The sequence below is a fragment of the Jaminaea rosea genome (assembly GCF_003144245.1).
Source record: "Jaminaea rosea strain MCA 5214 unplaced genomic scaffold BDZ90scaffold_14, whole genome shotgun sequence".
In the NCBI taxonomy this organism is placed as follows: Eukaryota; Fungi; Basidiomycota; class Exobasidiomycetes; order Microstromatales; genus Jaminaea; species Jaminaea rosea.
This window is the reverse complement of record NW_020289988.1, coordinates 111,224-131,482: the sequence shown is the minus strand read 5'-3', so window position 1 is coordinate 131,482 and position 20,259 is coordinate 111,224. Positions and strand designations below refer to the sequence as shown.

Below are 20,259 nucleotides of genomic sequence, written 5' to 3'. Positions count from 1 at the left end.
GTTGGTTGAGGCTCGACGCGAGCGAATGCACAGCTTGACTTCTCTCCACACCAACACCAACAACAACATGAGCCTCCCTCCTCAGACCACTCGTCGCTTAGTCAAGGAGATCCGACAGATCCAATCAAACCCCCCAGACTGCGTCCGCATCGAAGTCGATGAAGCGGATATTCTCGCAATCAAGGGCTGGGTGCAGGGTCCGCCTGGTACGCCCTTCGAGGGAGGCTTCTTCCTCGTCACTTTTGCTTTCACCAGCGAATTCCCAGCTGTGCCGCCGCAATGTCGCATGCCAACAAAGAGTGAGCGCGGGGGAACATCAGTACAAGTGGATGATCGCAGCTGACCATCCCTCCTATCCTCTCGCCGCGCAGTCTTCCACCCAAACGTCTCCTCCTCCGGCGAGATCTGCGTCTCAACCCTCAAGAAGGACTGGCAGCCGCACTACGGCATCGCGCACATCCTGACCACAGTCAAGTGCCTCCTCATTTCACCCAACCCAGACTCAGCACTCAATCCTGAAGCGGGGCGACTCCTTCAAGAAGCATACGATGACTATGCCTCGACGGCCACTCTGTGGACAAGCGTGCACGCTGCCAATCCCAGAATTGCAGAACTATTCGCGTCAGAGGAGCCATCAGCACCAGCATCAGCATCAGGTGTAGAGGTAGCAGCAGCTGTACTCCCTCTTGGACAGAGCAGCCTCAATACCGCTGCGCCTCCGCCATCAGCTCCTGTCAGTAAGACGACCGCAGTCAAGAAAAGCGCGACTGGTGTCAAGCGGGGAGTCAAGAGATTGTAGTTGAATATACCATATCTCAGAGTAGGGAAAGACATCAAGACGTATGTAGTCGACAATGATACCATGTTGTTCTTCACCGGTTGCTTTTGGACGTTTGAACCGCGTCGCGTTCGTCGCGACGGTTACTCTAGGTCAATCTGGCCTGAGGCCGTGACGAGGCACTCTGTTGACGTGCCAAAGGAGAGGCAGGTCGTCAGTCATGCCGCAGTGCAGGGATGCCCTTTGTGTCGACTCACTGATAGGCGCATCGGCTGGATTAGTAAAGTAGATGCAAGACCCATCGCCTGAATTGATGTCGGCACACTTGCCCTTTCCAATGCACCCCTCATTCTCGCAGATCTTCGACACCAAGACTTTCGGACGAAAGGCGTAGCATGTCTGTCCTGTGTTGACCTTTCCCCCTTTAGGATAGCCGATGAGGTCATGCGCGTCGGTGGCCTCGGTACAGTTGCTAGGTACCGAAGCGGTCGGTCAGCGTAAGAGCATGCTGATTTTGCACAGAATACCACTCACCGATCTCCCACCGTGGGCGAGCAGTAGCCGACAGATCCCGTCACAGCGGACCAGACAGGTGTCCAGATTACAGCAAGTGCAGCGACAGGGAGGAAAATGGCGCATTTCTGGGCGAGCATGGTAGAGGCTGTGATGGTGTTGCAGCAGACGTATGTAGGGACTAAGAAGCAGTCCCCTTATGACTCGAGACTCGTGGGGGCTCGCAAACCACGCCCTTCGCCCACACTCCGTCTAGCTGACAGACCACCTTACTCGACATTGCTAGACGCAGCCCATGGGTACACTCAGTTCGGGGGGCAATAGCAACGGCGCACGCGCTCTCTCACGGTGGGGTCACGAAGGGTCGCCGAGCAGTAAAATGGTATCAGAGACGGGTTTGCACCCGCTGCCGCGCTGATCCGTATCTGCTCTCAGTCGCCCCCTTCTGCCCTTCTCCCTCGTTGTGTCGCGGCAGCGAGGTGGTCCCATAGAGAGGGTCGTCAGCTTTGACCTTATCAGCGCATATGACCCTCCTAGCACGTGTTGCACCAATGGCGACATCCAGTGGCTCCGGAAAGGGCACGCACTCATTCATTCCCGTAAACGCGAGCGCAAAGTGACGAGGGGTCGCTACCAACCGCAAGGCGAGCTCTCCGCTCTCGGTCCACGTGGCTGGCAGAACCGACAGAGCGGAAGGGGAAGAAGTTGGGCGTCGTTGGCGTCGAGACGTCGGGCTTAATAATTGGCTTGAGCGGGAGGGTTGTTGCTTGCTTCCCATCATTTTCACTTCCTCTCCTTCACTCCTCGTTCTTTCCATGAGGGCCTCGGCCAGTAATGGCGTCAATGACGACGACCAACCATCAGCATCATCGTCACAAACCCACACTCCCTTTCCTGACGTTTCTGGTCTCCGAACGAATGCTCCCTCCCGCGATGCTCCCGTCGAGGTGACGCTTAGCACCGATGCTGTCTCGCCAAGCCAGGTCGAGGGGCTAGAGATCAAGCATAGCTGGCCATCAGGTACTGTCGCAACTGCCGTCTGGGCGGTGTTGCTCTACCACTACATTCCGCAGGAGAGCACCGACAGCCATGGCATCATTTTCGCAGCGAGATCAGGACGAACGGTGCGGCTGCCTGGTTCTCCCAGCGAGGAGATATCTGTCTCCGAACTTTGCGGCATCGTGGCTGGTCAGCTCGAGGCAAGCTGTGAAGTAGACGGGCTACTTCGTGCTACATACCTGTCCTGGCTTGAAGACGCCCCGCTCCAAGGGCACGAAATGACGCTTAGCATCAATTCGAGTCCGACCCAACCACTCCACTGCGTCCTCCGCAGCCAAGGCCGCATACATAGCAGCTCTTCAGCCACACTCCTCCTTCAGCAATATTGCACTCTCTTCGCCTCTTTCTGTACACAACGTCACCTACCAGCGCTCAGTCCACAGCGTTTCACGTCAGAGCTCCTAGCCGGCGACAATTCAATGCCGCAACCGATCAGCCTCGCAGACGATGCCCCTCTGGATGCGGAGCTCTTCCACCATCAGCTGCAACGACGAGTGCGCGAGTCTCCCCAATCCATCGCACTCGACTTTCGCACCGATCTTCAACAAGGGGCTGGGCAAGGTCGCAACACCCTTTGGACCTATGCTGAGCTCGACCGTAGAGCAAGCCGTCTGGCCAAGGAGATTCAGCAACGCCTCCCAGAATCCTCTGAGGAACCCATCGTAGCGCTCTGCCTCGACAAAAGTCCAGGCTCGTATGTTGCTCAGCTCGCCTGCCTGTACGCTGGCACAGCATGGTGTCCAATCGATCGCGGCTGGCCAGAAGAGAGAAAGACGGCCTTGCTCGCCAAGTCAAGCGCTGCAGTCGTCATTGGAACGCGGCAAGACGCATCATCTCAGCTGCCCGCTGGCGTTGCCCTCATCAGCATCGAAGACGTGGACTGGGCAGGTCCCACCAGCCTCACTCCGGGCACGACAAAGTCCTCGTCGCTCGCCTACAAGATCTGGACCTCAGGCACCACCGGGCTCCCCAAAGCAGTGGGCATCGAGCACCGTGCCGCCGTACAAGCGCTTCGCGCCCTGCAAAGTGCAATTCCTCACCCATCCGACGCCACCTCTCTGCGATACCTGCAATTCTCAGCGTACGTCTTTGACCTCTCGATTCTCGACTGTTATTACACTTGGGGTCTCGGCGGTACGCTCTGCGCTTGCCCACGCGAAATCCTCCTCAGCGACCTCATCGGCGCAGCAAATGCAATGAAGGTCACGCACTCCCTCCTCACGCCAGCAGTCATGGCCATGACACCGCGCTCATCGATTCCTTCGCTACGCGTCGTCATCAATGGCGGCGAGAAGTTGACGCAGGTAGTCGCGGATCTGTGGAGCGACGATTGCACGCTGCTCAACCTCTACGGGCCTGCAGAGGCTACCCTCATCGCAATGCAGCGACGTGTCCCTTCAGGCGACGTGTTTAAGGCGCCGAACATCGGCGTTGCCCTTCCAACAGTCTCGTGCCACGCCCTCGACTCGCGGGGCTGCATCGTACTCAAAGGAGCAGTCGGTCAGCTCGCGCTCGGTGGCTACCAATGCGCACGCGGCTACATTGGGGACGACGACAAGACCCGCGACAAGTTTCGTGAGCACCCGCAGCTGGGCCGAGTCTACATGACAGGCGACCTGGTTCGCCAATTGGCTGATGGTTCCTTTGAGTACTTGGGGAGGGAGGACGACCAGATCAAGATCAACGGCATCAGGATCGAGACATTGGAGATCAGCGCAATTGTGCGCAATTCGCACGCAGAGGTCAAAGACTCGGAGACGCTTGCGCTTGCCCTTGGTGGCAGGGAAGACGAGCAGCTGCGCATCATCAACTTCTCTGTTGTGCCGCATGCGGGCGAAAGCGACAGTCAAGACGTCCTCAGGGTAGACCAAGACGCCGCTCGTGTTGCAAGGGAGCTCCGAGCGTCAGCGCAACGCTCTCTACCCAGCTACATGGTCCCCTCCCTCTTTGTCATTGTCGCTCGCTTCCCGCGCACCTCGAGCGCGAAAATTGATCGTGTAGCACTGAAACAGGCGCTCAGCAGGCTGGACGTCAAGGATTGGGAGCACAGCATCGCTGCGGATTCAAGTACTGATGACGGCGACGATGAAGACTCCGAGGAGGTCGACTCGCAGCTCCTTCACCTCGTCGCGCAACTCTGCTCTCTCCGCACAGAAGACGTCGGCTCCACCACGCCCTTTCCTAGCTTGGGTCTCGATTCTATCAAGGCAATGGTCCTCGCTCGCCATCTGAACAACGAAGCTGGAATTGCCGTCTCCGTCGTTGATATCATTGAGCACGACAGCCTGCGTAAGCTTTCCCGCAGAATACGAGGGGAGAGCAATGGCGCGATGTCAGCAGGTGGAGCAAGAGATCGAAAAGGGAAAGGACAGCGATGTCTGCGGGACTTTGATGAGAAACATTGCAAAAGCGTGGCGCACCATCTTCGCCTTAGCAGCGGCGACATCGAAGCGGTCCTTCCGACAACGCCGCTCCAGCAGGGAATGCTAGCAGAGACGCTTCGTGACTCACGGCATCGAGCATATTGGCTCAACCGTCTCTTCGAGGTCGAAGCCAACGGGATGTCTGGCGAGGACATGGTAGAGAGAGTGCACATCGCAATCGAGAATGTCTCGGCGCTCCGAGTTGCCTTTGCTCAGGCTGGCTCGCTCAGCGGCAGCTCCGCCGAGCAAGGCCACGACAGCATCGACTCCCCTTTCCTTCAGGTCCTACTGCGTGCACGGCCCAATCTCGTATCCCTTTTCAGCCTGGGTGAAAACGAGGACGTTCTGGAACAGCTGGTAAAGGAAAGCAAGCGCATCACGGGCCACGATCCGGTCAGCGGCGTTGCCCCTGTCGCAATTGTCGTCGCGCAAATGCCGAGCAAGACCTTCTTTCTGCTTCGACTGCACCACGCTCTCTACGATGCAAGGACCCTAGAGCTATTGTCAGAACGTCTGACCGAGGCCTTGACCAATCCGAACATCTCTGGTGCAGCCTCATTGCTGGATATTCGATCCGCACTCCCCTACATTATCCCTCTCGATGGATCGGAGAGCGCGTCTCGCAAGGCTCTGTGGCAGGACGCCCTCTCCCCCTTTCCTCACAACCACGACGTCCACTTCCCACGTCTAGGCTCTATGATACCCTCTTCAAGTGCAGCGCCCACCTTCGGCCGCGTCTCCCGCACAGCAAGCGTCACATGGGCCACCCTCTCGAGCGTCGCCCAATCACTGGGCACATCTGCTCGTCCGCTAGCGCAGTGTGCCTGGGCTCTCATCCTCTCCTCATACCTCGAGACAGAATGGATCATGCTCGGCGACTCCGTCTCGGGCCGTACGGTTGGGCCTGCACTTGACGATGTCTGGGGCCCACTACACGCTACGGTCCCCGTGCCCATCCACGTGGACCCGAAGAACACGAAGCGAAAGATGGTGGATCAGCTCGACGGCTTCCATCGCAAGACGCTGGCGTATCAACACGTCTCGCTCAGCTGGGTCAGACAGCACCTCGAGCTCTCGCCGTCGGCGAGCCTCTTTCAGTCCATCTTCGTCTTCGAGGGAGGCCCGTCGCCCAAGAAAACGACGACGCTGAAACATGTGCGCGACTTGGAGCTTTCGGTTGAGCATCCCCTAGCGATCGAGATTCTACTCGATGCAGAGGGGAACCTCGAGCTGGGCCTGTACTGGAGAAGCGACCTGATGGACGGCAGGCACGCAGAGACTCTGCTGAGTCAGTATGATGCGGCGCTTCAGGCCTTCACTGAGCGCCTAGATGACGAGGTGAAAAGGTGGATGACGGGCTCAGTGGAGCAGCGGCTACTTTCAGTCACGCAAGATCGCCACCACAAAGCGGTTGCAGCAGCCGACCAAGAGGCGAGCGTAGAGGTGTGGCTGGCTAAAGGAGCTGCTTCTCATGGCAATGCCCCTGCTCTCGAGTTTTGGCACGGGCTCGGCGATGCAACAGCTCCAGGCGTTGTCTCGTACGGTCAACTCTACGAGGACGCCCGCCGCCTCGCCTCTCTCCTCAGCACCGCTCTTCCGTCGCGCTCGGTTGTGGCAGTCTGCCTTCGCCGCTGCCCATATTCCTACGTCGCCCTACTGGCCACGCAGCTGAGCGGCATGGCATACCTACCCATTGACGAGAACCTACCGGAGCAGCGCCAGCAACTGCTGGTCAAAGACAGCGCTGCAGCCGGCGTGATCACCGAAACACTCTTCGCCCATCGTTTTCCCTCTGGCCCTGAGGTCTTCGTCTGTGACGACGATCCCTTCACTCGCCGTCTCCCCCCGTCATCCAGCTATCAGCCCCCGTGTGTCTCACCAGACGACCTCTCTTACATCCTTTACACCTCTGGCAGCACGGGCAAGCCAAAGGGCTGCCGCCTCACGCGTCGCAATCTCGCCGTCGCCGTCGAAGCCTTTCGCCTTGTCTTCGAGCACGAAGCACCCAGCTCATTAGACTCAGGCGTACGCTTTCTTGCCCGATCAGCTGAGGCGTTCGACGTCGCTCTTCTCGAGGTGTTCCTCACGCTGCGCGTAGGAGGCACAATTGTGACGGCTCCTCGCGCCGAGATTCTTCAGGATATCGGGCGAGCTATGGCACGGATGAGGGTCACGCATGCAGCCGTCGTGCCGTCCCTTTTCTTCAGTCAGGGGAAGCGCGTCGCTCCTCAGGATTTGCCTGCCCTTCGAGCTCTCATCGTCGGTGGAGAGAAGATCAGCCAGGACGTCATTGATTTGTGGGCCGGCTCGAGGGTGCCTTTGCTGAACGCGTACGGGCCTACTGAGGCGACGATTGGGTCCTCGATGGCTCGTGTCCGGCCTGAATCCTCGGCGAGCAACATTGGTCGCCCTTTTCACGGAACGCGATACTTGATCACTAAGCCAGGCAGCAATTCCCTCGTACCTACGCTGCGCGGTGAGCCCGGTGAGCTTTGCATCCTCGGTCCTCAAGTCGGTGCTGGCTACCTGGGGCAAGAGGCATCTGCAGCCTTCACTACATGGGGTGGGCAACCAGCATACCGTACAGGAGACCTGGCGCGCCTCACTGTCGATGACGAAGCCATGTACCTTGGGCGTATCGATGGATCCCAGGTCAAGATCCGAGGAGCCAGGCTCGAGCTGCACGAGGTTGATGCGGCGGTCCTCAAAGCCGCCGGCGAAGAAGGCGTCAACGCGGTCTCTATCGTGGATGAGGAGAAAATTGTCTCCTTTATGGCAAGACGCTCGACCTCGCCTTCAGGCGCGCATGTTGAGCTTGATGCGGCTATGCTTGCTACGACGCAGCAGACTTGGCGCAAATTGCGCGAAATCTTACCGGCGCACATGGTCCCGAGCATCATTGTGCCTCTCTCGCACCTCCCTCTAGCTTCAATTTCGGGCAAAGTCGACGTCAAGGCGGTGCACGAGGCATGGAGGAGCCGTCTCAGCAATCAGGTGGCCCAGCTGACGTCGTCGGCAGCACCCAATGGAGACCGCCGAGCTCTCACCGACATCGAGGCGCTGCTCGTTACCACTCTGCGCAGCACTCTCCACCTTGCTGGCGATCGCATGGTTGCGCCGTTCGACGACCTGTTCGCGCTCGGCTTGGACAGCCTATCAGCCATCACCTTCGTAAGCCGGCTGCGCCGCGAGGGCTATGAGCTTTCCGTGGCCGACCTGATGGCGAACTCTTTGCTCGAGGACGTCGCTACTCATGTTGTGAAGGCCAGCAGAAACGGGGAAGCAGAGATGCACGACTCTCTATCAAGCGCGCTGACTGCCAAGGCACGAGATGCGGGCCTCTTACAAGATCAAGACGGCGAGGTCTTTCCATGTACGCCTCTGCAGGAGTCGCTGCTTCTCCAATCGCTCGCCAGCAAAGACGCACTCTACGTCTCGCGGATCTCGTTCGGCGTCTCACCGGGAGCTGACCTCGAGCGCCTCAAGGCTACAGTCACTGCAGTTGTGGAAAAGAACTCAATCTGGAGGACAGCCTTCGTCGAGCTTGACGGTCATTTCTGCCAGTTCGTATCCTCAACAGTCGATGTCGAATGGATGAGCGACCTCGATATGGACGCGGCGTCAGAGGAGCTGCTCAACAGCATTGCGACGCGCCCGCCGGTCCGCTTCTCCCTTGATGCCAACTGGCTCACCATCCTTGCGCATCACGCTCTCTTCGATGGTACTACCATTGACCTCTTTCAGCAAGATGTTGAGCTCGGCTGGCTCGGCGAGCAACCTCAGCCACAGCGTCCCGCTTTTGGGCAGGCTGCAAACCTGATCGCACAGATCGGTACGGGGGAGGGCTCCAAGGCATTCTGGTTGGAGAGGCTCGGAGATTTCAGCTTGACGCCTTTGCCGAATTTGTCCGAGTTCGCAACAACGGAAGCCACGCAGAGGCAACGATGCGAGGAGGAGACTGCGTCGTCGCTGTCGTTCAGTGAGCTTTCGAAAAGCGCACAAGGGCTCAGAGTAACTCCTCAGGCCCTCGTCATTGCGGCTTTCTCTTCTCTCTACTCCCAGCTCACGGGCGAGGCCGATTCCATCTTCGGCCTTGTTCTGGGCGGTCGTACACTCCCTCTTGAAGGTGCCGATAAGATTCAGGGTCCTCTGCTCTCCACAATCCCTTTCCGTACAGATCACCTTGCCGGCAGCGGGGACCCCAACACTCACACTCGAGCGGTCCACCAAAGCATTTTGAGCAGTTACGCTCACCAGCATACGCCCCTGGCGCAACTCAACCAATGGCTTCTCCTTCAAGATCAGCAACTTTTCAATACCCTCTTTTCATTCCTTCCGCAGACTGCTCCGCCGCAAACACACGACGTTCTTAGACCTGTAAACGCAAGCATGGATACCGAATACCCGGTGGCCTTTGAGGTTCAGCCGATACACGACAACTCGATTGCATTGCGCATTGTTTTTGATCCGAATCACATACCAAGAGAGCAGGCAAAGCTCATCCTGCAGCAGCTCGATGCGGAGCTGCTCGCGTACGCCAAGGGCGGGCAGGTGGCCGAAGTATCACAAATTTCACTGCTTTCCGTCATCGAAGAAAAGCAGACGATCCATGACGACGAGCTGGACGCGCATTTCATCCGGCAATTCTGGAGACAACTCGAGCAACGTCCAGATGCCAGGGCGATTGACTTCGCAGCCGAAGGCCTCGACGCACCATACCAGCACCTCACCTATTTTGAGCTAGACCGCTTGAGCGACAGCATCGCGGCAGAGCTCGTATCCCATCGCTCGCCCACCGTTGCCGTCTACACGCAGCGCTCTCTCCTCTTCTACGCATCGATTATTGCAGTCTGGAAGGCTGGCAAGGCGTACATGCCTCTCGATTCAGCTCTTCCTCGCGAACGACTGCGCTACATGCTCGACATCGCGCAGACCAATTTCATCGTCACAGATGGTACGACACGCGGCGATGCTGAACAACTTTCCGACGACGTTCTCATGATCGACGGACGATCGTCCTCGACGGCATTCTCGCCAGCCCTCGCTCCCCTTTCATCAGTGGCGTACATCCTCTTCACCTCCGGCAGCACTGGAGCCCCCAAAGCTGTTCCTGTCAGCCATCGAGCTCTCTCTGCAGCTCTCCTGTCCTGGCAGTCCATCCTTCCGCACAATCACTCCTCTCGCATGCTCCAACTTGCATCGCCCTCTTTCGATGTCTCCCTGATCGAAATTTGCATGCCTCTCGCATTCGGCTTCACCGTCGCAAGTGCGCCAAAGGACGTCCTGTTGGAAGATCTCGAAGACACCTTCAACAAGCTGCAGCTGACCATGGCAGATCTGCCCGCCTCCCTGGCTCCCACAATTCGTCCTACCGCCGTACCACGCCTGCAGTGGCTCATGTCCGGAGGCGACGCCATCGACGAGCGTGTGATAGCAGAGTGGGCACCATACGGCCTCATCAACGCGTGGGGACCGACAGAGGCGACGATTGGTAACACGCTTGGCTTCGTCAAGCCTGGGTTCAAACGCTCCATCGTCGGCCAAGCCTACCCCACGAGCTCTATCTATGTCTTGAATCCTGGCTCAACGGACATCGCGTACAAGGGATGCGTCGGTGAGCTTGCCGTCGGTGGACCACAAGTCGCCGAGGGCTACATGGGGAGACCAGACCTCACTCACGAGGCATTCGTCACGATGCCGAGCGGCGAACGCGTCTATCGGACTGGTGATCGAGGGCGCATCCTCTTTGATGGGACCGTGGAGGTGTTGGGCCGCGTCAGTCGAGGTCAGGTCAAGTTGCGCGGTCAACGCCTCGAGCTGGACGAGGTCAGCCATGCCTTCCGTGCGCAAGCTGCTGTAGCGGACGCGGCAACTTTATTCGTCCAGCATCCATCCATGCCCGCGAAGCAGCTCGTGACATGGGTTGCCCTCGCCGAGGCAAGTGAGAGCGAGAAGTCTGCTACCGGCGGCAGCGTCGAGACACGCAGGGATCCGGCCGCTCAATGGGCTCTCGACTCCATTACGGCCGAAGTTCGCAGGCGGCTGCCCTCGTACATGGTGCCCAGTCACATCCTCATAGCCCGGCGAGGTTTGCCCCTGACGCCTAACATCAAGGTCGATATCCGGGCTTTGGAGAAGGCATTCCTCGCTCTCGACGTCGAGGTGCTGCAGCTGAGCCCCTCGCACGAACCTGCCGAGAACGACGCTGAGGAGTGGTCACCGCAGGAGCAGCAGCTTTGTCACATCTTGTCAGACCTCAGCGGCATGTCAGAGGGCGACATTCGCCGTACCGCCTCCTTCTACAGCATTGGTCTGGACAGTCTGTCTGCCATTCGCTTCGCTCGCCGCATCAAAAACGCAGGGCTGGGAGCCATAGCCGTGAGGGACATTCTGCGCTCGTCCAACATTGCGGGGCTCGCCGAATACCTCAACACGACATCGAGAAAGGATTCGCGCCCCGAAGAGTTAGCAGCTGGGGCCCGAGAGGAGGTCGACATTGTGGCTATCCGACTCTCCAACGAAGACGAAGTGACGACCGTCCTTCCATGCACGCCACTGCAGGAAAGCATGATCGAGCAGAGCATCATTGAGGGCGGGAGGCTGTATTGGCATCACCACTTGCTGCGCCTCGACAAAGGCGTGACAGAAGAAGCTTTGGCTGCGGCGTGGACCAAGGTCGTCACCAGCGCCGAAATCCTCAGGACGACTTTCCATCGACGCCGATCAGGACAAGGATGGGTTCAAGCCGTACATCGACGAGCTGCCACGTCTGCATCGCTCCTCTCAGAGAAGGCAGAGTCGATCGAGACTGCTTGGCAACAGCTGGTCCAGCGACCGTGCCCTTTTATTGTGGACGACGTACTCGCCAACGAGCCACCGCTGCAACTCACCGTCATTCACGGCGCCAACAGGGGACTTTGTGTCGCTTTGTCAATACACCACGCTCTGTACGACGGCAATACGCTTCCTCAGCTTTTCGCTGACCTGGACAGTGCGCTTCAAACGCTGCGCCTGGAGCGACGGCCGCAATTCACCCAGCTGCTGCCTCACCTTCTGCCGCGAGACGAAGACGTCCGATACTGGGTTACTAGTCTGCGAGACTTCGAATGTCAGCCGAGTCAACCGATCAAAGACAGTGCTCAAGGTATCACTCCTCTAGAGGTAACTCGACGCCTCTCTATACCAATGTCGGAGGCGAGAAAGTTGGCCCGCGCAGCAGCCGTCTCACTTCGCACCGTAGCTCTCGCGTCAATCGCTAAAGTCATGGCCAGCGCGATGCACTCGCGCGACATCGTACTCGGTCAGATCGTCAGCCTGCGCGACGCTTTCCCCGGCGGTGACATAGTGTTCGGCCCTGCCTTCAACACAGTACCCGTACGAATTCAGTGGAATCGCAGCGAGTCGACTATGGGGCAATTGCTTGCTACAGTCCAGCGCAAAGCAGACGAGGCTCGCGTCCATTCCAACGCAGCTCTCCGAGACATCCTGCGAGAGCTCGGCCTGCTCGCTGCACCCTTTGACGTACTCGTCGATTACCAGGTAGCAGAGGCGTATGGTCACGAGTGGAAGAAAGTGCAGCTTGCATTGCCACCCTCGTCAGCAGGAGGTCAAGTAGCAGGCGGCGTGCAGTATCCTTTCAACATCGAGGTTCGCCAAGGCCTCGATCATTTCGACGTTCACGTCACCGCTGACCCCCAGTATTACACCTCGGGGAAGGTTCAGGTGCTACTCACACGGTTTGAGGACGTCTTTGTCGACTCTCTGACGCATCTGGAGCGCCCAGCAGATGCTCTCCCCGCCTCGCATCCCTCTCTCCCGCCCAGCAAGCAGAATGGAATCCACGCGCACCCTCTTGCCGATGGCTGCGATGATCAGGGTTGGTCGCCTCTTGAATCGGAACTTCTCAAGCACGTCCTTTCGATATCGCAAGCCAAATCGGGGCATGTCCTTCCAACCACGTCGCTTGCCTCTCTTGGCTTCGACTCAATCAGTGCGATCCGCCTCGCGAACCTGGCGAAGAGAGAAGGCAAGATGAAGGTGGCTGTCGCTGATGTGGTGCATGGGATGTCGATCCGGGGGATTGGGAGGCTGGTCGAGGCGCGCATGACGAAGAAAGAGGAGGCGATGCCATCGTTCTCCGCTCCCCTTGTAGGCGAAGAGGTCAGGCACCGGCTGCTTGAGCGACTGAGCCTGTGCAGCGACCACGTTGAGGCTGTTCTGCCCGCTCTCGCCGGCCAGTCCTTCCATTTCGCTAGCTGGCTCAACAGCGGCAAACGCATGGGCGGCTTCTATTCTTTCGTCTGGAAGGCAGAGCCAGCCCTCGAGGCCGACAAGCTGGAGACGGCCTGGGCCCAGCTCTGTGCCCACCACGCCATCCTTCGTACTACCTTTGTCGCGGAGCAGGGCAGTCTGTACCAGATCGTGCTTCAGGAGAAGCCCCACCTCGCCGTCCATCCTGCCGTGGAGAGGGACAGCGACCTCGACACCGCTGTGAGAGGCCGTCTCCAGCAACTCGCTCATACGCGGTCGGAGCGCTCCTTCTCCCGCGGATTGACCCAAATTGAGGTCTTCTCCAACGCGACGCAGTCGCTGCTGATCCTTGACCTCCCGCACGCCCTTTATGATGCCTCGTCCCTCGACATGCTCGTGCGAGACTTGCAGATACTCTACGCGGAGGGAGCGGCAGAGCTGGGCGCGAATGATTGGGCTGGCTTCGTGAGGCGCGTCAAGTCGAACGAAGGAGGTGCAGAGGAGGAGGCGGCTTTCTGGAAGGGGCAGCTCACCAACGTGCAGCCTACGATGCTGTCCGATGCACGCAGACGGCGGAATGTGGCGTGCGACAGCACGGACGTCGCCTTCTTCATCCCGAGAGCAATGACTCTCTCGTTTCGCCACATGCAACATCGGGTCCAGCACCTCCTCATGGCTTCTTTCTGCGCCGAGCTGCGAGCCCTCACCAATGTCGATCGGCCCATCTTCGGTCTCTACCAAGCCGGACGCGCAACAAGCTGGGCAGCAGCTGACGGCGGTGACATCGATGCGGAGCAACTCGCTGCGCCAACGATGAATGTCTTGCCCATGCAAACGCCAGCAGAGGCAGGGCTCAGCCATATGGCCGAGCTCCTTCGCACGCAGTTGCTGGAGCGGATGCGCTGGGAGCAGAGCAATCTTGGCTCAGTCTGCAATTGGGCACGAGGAGGTGGCGAGGCCCTGTTCGACACCTACTTGAACGTCATCATGCGGCCATCGGAGTCCCTTCTTTCCGCTCATAGCTGGCAAGCAATCACGCTGGGCGACGCCGTGGAGTTTGCGCCATCCGAGAAGCAAAACTTCGCGACGCCCATCGACGAGTTTGGCAACTTGGGTGGAGCAGGCGCTCTGATGCGCGAGGCGACTGGCCGGAGAACGCTCGATGTAGATGTTGTGGTCAGCAACGGCAAGGATGGTCAGATGACCGTCGACTTCGGCGTTCGGTGCGACGCGAGGGTCATGGGTGAGGACGAGCTTCGTAGCATGGTTGCGCGTATCGTGGAGCGGGTGGACAGCTGCTTGAAAGATGGGTCGTCAAATGGGCGTGCAAGGTGATGCAGTGTTCAGCAACTATGTATTCCGGAGCTTTCAATGAATAGCAAAGTCACGAATCTCTCGCAGGCGTAGCTGGCTTGTTCCCGAGCGCGCCGGTCTGAGCATCATTTCGACGCGCACATTTATCTTTGGCGTGTCTGAAGAGGGCGCGCGGCGCGCGCGTCGAACGCGTTTCGTGTAAATTGGCCTCAGGTCGCGATGCCGCGAATCGAAGGGCGAGGCGTGGACGGGGGCGGACGACTCAGAGAACAACTCGAGCTGTGGTGCGCTCTTGCTTTACTCTTGCATCCTCGCCCATCACTGATTGTCTCCTTCTCCTCTCGTAAGACTACGACGTCATGGTAAGCTCGTCTGTCAAGAATGCAATTCCCGCACGACAGCATATTGATCGCCTCTCCCCCCTCTCGCCCTCTGATCCGCAGTCGTCCCAACCATCCCCTCCCGGCAACCGCAAACGCAATCGCTCTCCTTCTCGCTCTCAGCCTCTCGGCGGTGCATCAAGCAGCAGAGCACCACTCGACGCATCCTCACCCGGCGCTGGCCCCTCGTACTCGACCACATCCACACCTGCCGCTGATCCCCTTGGCGGTGCCCCCACCCCCATTTCTTCAATCCCACCCTCCAGCCCGCCGCAGGGCCTCAGCGACTTTGAAGACGCAGACGCAGACGATGTAGGCGAAGAGAGTGTAGTTGACGATGAGCTCGATGCTCGCCGCCTTGGCGATGGATACCAAGGCGAAGACGATGAGGACGAGGATGCAGAAGGCGAGGATCTCTTTGGCGACAACATGCGAGACGACTACGCACACAACGCCCGCCTGGACAACTATGACCAAGCACTTGGCATCGATGACGACGTGGACGACACTGAGATGGACGCCAATGCTCGTCGCCTCGCTGAGCTCAAGATGTCTCGCAGAGATCGTGCAGAGGGAAAGGGCAGGTACGGCGCTCAAAGCCGAGCACCCGCCTTCCTACAATCGGACGATGACCTCTCCTCCGATGACGGCACCACTCGACGACGACGTCGACGCCATTACGATGAACAGGCAGCTGACGATGAAGACGAAGGCGCAGACGAGCTTCCTCTGGAGCAGCTCGGCGACGTCAAAGCCGAAAGCATCGCAGCTTGGGTGGCTACAGAAAGCGTCCGCCGCACCGTCGTGCGCGAGTTCCGCAACTTCCTCGTCACGTATGTTGATGAGAACGGCGTCTCCGTCTACGGTCAGCGCATCAAGACGCTCGGTGAGATGAACAGCGAGTCACTTGAAGTCTCCTTCCTCCACCTAGTCGACTCCAAGGCTATTCTCGCCTATTTCCTCGCGAACTCGCCCACTTCGATGCTGCCCATCTTCGACCAGGTCGCATTCGACGTCATCCTTCTCTACTACCCATCCTACGACCGCATTCACCCGGAGATCCATGTCCGCATCTCCGACTTGCCCACGTCTTCGTCGCTGCGTGACCTCCGTCAGGCACAGCTCAACTCCCTCGTCCGCGTCAGCGGCGTCGTCACCAAGCGCTCAAGCGTATTCCCACAGCTCAAGTACGTCAAGTTCGACTGTTTGTCGTGTGGTCACGTTCTCGGCCCCTTCTGGCAAGACGCATCAAAGGAGGTGAAGGTCAGCTACTGCTCGAACTGCGAGAAGCGAGGGCCCTTCCGTGTCAACGCAGAGCAGACCGTCTATCGCAACTACCAAAAGATGACCTTGCAAGAGTCTCCCGGCAGTGTCCCCCCGGGTCGTCTCCCTCGTCACCGCGAGGTGATCCTTCTCTGGGACCTCATCGACTCGGCCAAGCCTGGCGAGGAGATCGAAGTCACAGGCGTGTACCGCAACAATTTTGACGCCAGTCTCAACACCAAGAACGGCTTCCCCGTCTTTGCCACCGTCCTCGAGGCTAATCACATCGCCAAGCGCGACGATGCTTACGCTGCGTTCCGCATGACGGAGGAGGATGAGCGCGCAATCCGAGCTCTAGCCCGCGACGACCGCATTGGCAAGCGAATCGTCAAATCGATGGCCCCCTCCATCTACGGTCACGACGACATTAAGCTGGCGGTAGCTCTAGCCTTGTTTGGCGGCGTGCCCAAGGACGTCGGAGGCAAGCATCGCATTCGTGGCGACATCAATGTGCTTCTTCTTGGTGACCCGGGAACAGCCAAATCCCAGTTCCTCAAGTACGTCGAGAAGACTGCCTCCCGTGCTATCTTCACCACTGGCCAAGGAGCAAGCGCAGTCGGTCTCACTGCCAGCGTGCGTAAGGATCCTATGACCCTCGAATGGACGCTGGAGGGCGGCGCTCTCGTGCTCGCAGACAAGGGTGTATGCCTCATCGACGAGTTCGACAAGATGAACGACGCCGACCGCACTTCCATTCACGAAGCCATGGAGCAGCAGTCCATCTCTATCTCCAAGGCTGGAATTGTTACCACTCTTCAAGCGCGCTGCGCAATCGTAGCTGCGGCCAACCCGATTCGCGGCCGATACAACCCTACGATCCCCTTCAGCCAGAACGTGGAGCTCACTGAGCCCATCCTCTCGCGTTTCGACGTCCTCTGCGTCGTCAAAGACACTGTTGACCCAGTCAAGGACGACATGCTTGCGCGCTTCGTCGTCGGCTCGCACCTGCGCTCTCACCCAGGCTTCGATGAGGAAGTGGATGAGGCTCGCGTAGCCACAAGCCTGGATGCGGACCTGATCCCTCAAGACCTTTTGCGAAAGTACATCATGTATGCGCGAGACCGTATTCGCCCCAAGCTCCACGCTCTCGACCAGGATCGCCTTTCCCGCTTGTACGCAGACCTGCGTCGCGAGTCTCTCTCCACCGGCTCGTACCCCATCACCGTGCGCCACCTGGAGAGCATGATCCGTATGGCCGAGGCCAGCGCCAAGATGCACCTTCGCGAGTTTGTGCGCTCAGACGACATTGACGTGGCCATCGGTGCTACGGTGGAGAGTTTCGTGTCGGCACAGAAGATGAGCGTCAAGAAGACGCTTCAGCGTGGTTTCAGGCGATACACTGCCACGAACAAGGACCACGAGGAGGTGCTCGCTTTCATCCTCGGCGGCATTGTCAAGGATCGGATGCGCTTCGCCAGTCTGCGCGCCCAGCAGCAGCAGCGTGGTGGTGCCACAGAGGGGGAGACGACCATCACTGTTCCCGCTTCGGAGCTCGAGAAGCGCGCAAAGGACATGGCGGACATCTATGATGTCAGGCCCTTCCTGGGCTCGAGGCTGTTCACCGCCAATGGGTACTCGTGGGATGAGGCAACGAGGAGTATTCAGAAGACGTTCAGTGGGAGCGCGCGCTAGATAACTCAAAGCTACCCAATGCTCGCTCTGCTCGCTCTGCTCGTTCGTTCGTCTCTGGCTTTGTCCTGCTCGATACCTCGTTGTCACCTCTCGTGCTCTTGATCGATCTTTCTGTATCTACTCGTCTCGCTCTTGCGCTTCTCTACTTCTGGCCTGTTTCCTTTGCCTCTCTGCCCTGCACATCAATGACAATTGATTCACTCTATGTTCCGATGAGCAAGCAGGGAGGAGCGCGTACATGTCTGCTTTACACCATCATGCTGCTTCTACTGGCTGTCCCGCAGCCTCTGCTCCTACACTCGCCTTGGCAGCGGGCATGTCCCCTTCATTGACCCTTCGACAGACCTCCTTGAGCGCTCTCCCAGCATACGCGAAATCGTCCACGTCCAGCCAAACCTGCGCTGAGAGCCGGGCGTAGACGCGATTGTTGTGCGCAAGGATGGGGATGTTCTGGTCATGACGCACGTCCCGTTGAGAAGTCGTCAGCGAAGCAGTCAATCTTTGGACGGGATGCAGACGCGCTGTGCTCACCGTAGCAAAGTCATCCTGCAATGTCTCAAAGAAGAATCCCTCGCCTCCCATCTGCCACACCCATTTTGTCGCATCAGGCCCGATAGCTCGCGAGACGAGGGGCAGACGCACCGTGACCATGCAAGCTGTCAGGCGTTCTTCCTCCTTCCCCTCCACGTCAAGTATCTCCGTCCCCAGTATTCTCGCCACCTCTGCTCCGCCGATTCGTGCCAGACTGGTATTGTATCGACGAACCCGCTCCTCCCCTCCAAGGCGGTCACGCACGAAATCCAGGGCGGCGTCGACGGAAAGGTAGTGGGACACCTGGTCTGTCCCCGGGTCCCTCCATGCTGCGGCCCATTCTTCATCGGCCGCCACCCCAGGCGTGGCAAGACTGCTCGAGGCCTTTGCCTTCCACCCCCACGAAGTGGGCAGCGTGCTCGGCACAAAATGCCTATTCTGCGCCGGCACGTAGAAGATGGCGCATCCTCTCGGAGCGAATGACCATTTGTGGACGTTGCTTACCCAGAAGTCTGCAGGGGCTGCAGAGGAGCCGAGAAGGGAGCAGTCGATCTGGCCAAAAGCGTGTGCGGCGTCTACTAGGGAGAGGACGTTGTGCTCTCTGCAGAGGACGCAGAGTCGTTCCCATGGGAGGAGGACGCCAGGGTGGGAAGAGACGGCGTCGAATGTGGCGAGACGGACGCGTTTGCCTTCTGAGCGGAGGGCGGATAGCTTGGCGGTGAAGGTTTTGAGAAGCTCCTCGTGCGAGATGGGGTAGGTGACCTCCATCGTGACCTTTGTGGGCTTGGGAGTCCCGCTTGTGGCGCTGTGCTCTATGATGTAGTCTATAGTCCTATCCAGCGCTCCGTACACGGTGGATAAGCAGAGAATGTGGTCTCCCTCCTGCCACGGGATGCCACGAAGGACTGCATTCGTTCCCGTGGTGGCGTTGCGGATCAGGGCGAGAGTCGAAGCGGGGCAGTGCGGGAGGCGCTCAGAGGAGAGGCGCCTTAGGATGCTACGCAGCTGTGTGGGGTAGGTAAAGCGGCGGAAGAGCTGCGCGGCAGGGCATCAAGGGATAATGTTCGTGAGCGGTGGGCCAAGTGAGGTCGAGTACGGGGTGGCAGGCTCACATCAGGATTCTCCTCCGCCTTGACGCTCCAAGCGTGGCTAGCTTCCATGACGGGCTTCGGACATGATCCAAAGGCTCCTGCAGGTAAACGAGCACTCAAAGAGGTCAGTGTGTCCGTCGCGTTTACCAATCGATTGCAATTGAGGCTTACCAGCATTCATGTTCAGGTACGGCCTGGCCCCACTAGCTTTCGTGTCACCGTGGTACCACAATCGCCTGCAAGGTTTGCCAAATCGCTCGTAACCAGGAGACTCTGCGCCTTCGAGCTCGCGCGAAGAGGAGCCCCAGCCGGCGTTAGGAGCAGCGGTGTCTGCCTTTGCCGCGCCTGTTGCTGAGCTAGAGGCTGCGGTAGCGCCATTCGCCGCGCCTTGCCCCACGCTGGAGGTAGTGGCTGCGTCTCCAGACGCCCATGGATTGTCAGAGCGCACTGTGTTTGTATTCGATGGCGGGTCTGCCCACGGGTCGGCTCCAATGCTCAACGTCGAGAAGCTGTCTGGTGCGTCCATGCCCGCTTGCCGAACGTTGTCTTCGTATGACATGCTGCGTTGAATCTCATCAAAGCCACTTCTGCCTGGTCGAGTGGCTGTAGGGATGGGAGTAGCAGTAGATGACCGATCTATCGCTGCGGAGTCGCTCCCTCGGCCATCCTCTTGCACGCCGTCCGGACCTCCCTCGTCACTCCACTCTCCCGTAGTCCACCTCCCAGCCTTACTCCCGGCAAACTCGCTGAAGATCCAGGGGCCTCGTGGACCGTCCCTTGCGTCTAGCTCTGACTCTGCTGCAACCCAGAGATAGCTTTGCACCTCTATCTTCTTTACCCCCTCGCCGCCGCCCTTGAGCATTGCTTCGCACTTCGCAGGGGGAAGATGAGCATCCAACACCCCGCTGATGGTTGCCTGGTCCCAGCCTAGCCGATCGCTGTTAGACATAGGCTTGTCCTGGGAT

General features: G+C 58.9%; 5 protein-coding genes across 5 annotated transcripts; 3 read left to right on the top strand and 2 right to left on the bottom strand.

Moving 5' to 3' along the window:
* The first annotated feature begins 50 nt into the window (after window positions 1-50).
* On the top strand, window positions 51-879 carry BDZ90DRAFT_233956 (ubiquitin-conjugating enzyme E2S). The gene is made up of 2 exons (XM_025506835.1): window positions 51-299; window positions 372-879. The coding sequence occupies exons 1-2, from the start codon at window positions 68-70 to the stop codon at window positions 797-799; spliced, it is 660 nt and encodes a 219-aa protein (XP_025360120.1). The 5' UTR covers window positions 51-67; the 3' UTR covers window positions 800-879.
* On the bottom strand, window positions 633-1,538 carry BDZ90DRAFT_67084 (hypothetical protein). Its single transcript, XM_025509766.1, has 3 exons — window positions 1,313-1,538; window positions 1,036-1,250; window positions 633-962 (listed from the first exon to the last, which is right to left on the bottom strand). Exons 1-3 carry the CDS (start codon window positions 1,429-1,431, stop codon window positions 922-924), a joined length of 375 nt encoding a protein of 124 aa, XP_025360119.1. The 5' UTR covers window positions 1,432-1,538; the 3' UTR covers window positions 633-921.
* A 547-nt stretch (window positions 1,539-2,085) lies between these two features.
* BDZ90DRAFT_233954 (acetyl-CoA synthetase-like protein) lies at window positions 2,086-14,421 on the top strand. The gene has a single exon (XM_025506834.1). The coding sequence runs from the start codon at window positions 2,107-2,109 to the stop codon at window positions 14,356-14,358; it is 12,252 nt and encodes a 4,083-aa protein (XP_025360118.1). The 5' UTR covers window positions 2,086-2,106; the 3' UTR covers window positions 14,359-14,421.
* Window positions 14,422-14,651: 230 nt separating this feature from the next.
* On the top strand, window positions 14,652-17,882 carry BDZ90DRAFT_233953 (MCM-domain-containing protein). Its single transcript, XM_025506833.1, has 2 exons — window positions 14,652-14,699; window positions 14,781-17,882. Exons 1-2 carry the CDS (start codon window positions 14,697-14,699, stop codon window positions 17,670-17,672), a joined length of 2,895 nt encoding a protein of 964 aa, XP_025360117.1. The 5' UTR covers window positions 14,652-14,696; the 3' UTR covers window positions 17,673-17,882.
* On the bottom strand, window positions 17,800-19,688 carry BDZ90DRAFT_67045 (PLP-dependent transferase). Its single transcript, XM_025509765.1, has 3 exons — window positions 19,316-19,688; window positions 18,204-19,238; window positions 17,800-18,122 (listed from the first exon to the last, which is right to left on the bottom strand). Exons 1-3 carry the CDS (start codon window positions 19,469-19,471, stop codon window positions 17,928-17,930), a joined length of 1,386 nt encoding a protein of 461 aa, XP_025360116.1. The 5' UTR covers window positions 19,472-19,688; the 3' UTR covers window positions 17,800-17,927.
* Between the last annotated feature and the right edge of the window lie 571 nt (window positions 19,689-20,259).

Excerpts from the sequence above, each read along its gene's own strand:
- BDZ90DRAFT_233956 (XM_025506835.1), top strand. The coding sequence starts at position 68 with ATGAGCCTCCCTCCTCAGACCACTCGTCGCTTAGTCAAGGAGATCCGA. Across the intron at positions 300-371 it reads ATGTCGCATGCCAACAAAGA|TCTTCCACCCAAACGTCTCC; the intron begins GTGAGCGCGGGG and ends CTCGCCGCGCAG.
- BDZ90DRAFT_233954 (XM_025506834.1), top strand. The coding sequence starts at position 2,107 with ATGAGGGCCTCGGCCAGTAATGGCGTCAATGACGACGACCAACCATCA.
- BDZ90DRAFT_67084 (XM_025509766.1), bottom strand. The coding sequence starts at position 1,431 with ATGCTCGCCCAGAAATGCGCCATTTTCCTCCCTGTCGCTGCACTTGCT. Across the intron at positions 1,251-1,312 it reads TCGCCCACGGTGGGAGATCG|CAACTGTACCGAGGCCACCG; the intron begins GTGAGTGGTATT and ends TTCGGTACCTAG. Across the intron at positions 963-1,035 it reads TCCAGCCGATGCGCCTATCA|AGTGCCTCGTCACGGCCTCA; the intron begins GTGAGTCGACAC and ends GCACGTCAACAG.
- BDZ90DRAFT_67045 (XM_025509765.1), bottom strand. The coding sequence starts at position 19,471 with ATGCTGGTAAGCCTCAATTGCAATCGATTGGTAAACGCGACGGACACA. Across the intron at positions 19,239-19,315 it reads AGGCGGAGGAGAATCCTGAT|CTCTTCCGCCGCTTTACCTA; the intron begins GTGAGCCTGCCA and ends CCTGCCGCGCAG. Across the intron at positions 18,123-18,203 it reads TGCAGGATGACTTTGCTACG|AACATCCCCATCCTTGCGCA; the intron begins GTGAGCACAGCG and ends CGTCATGACCAG.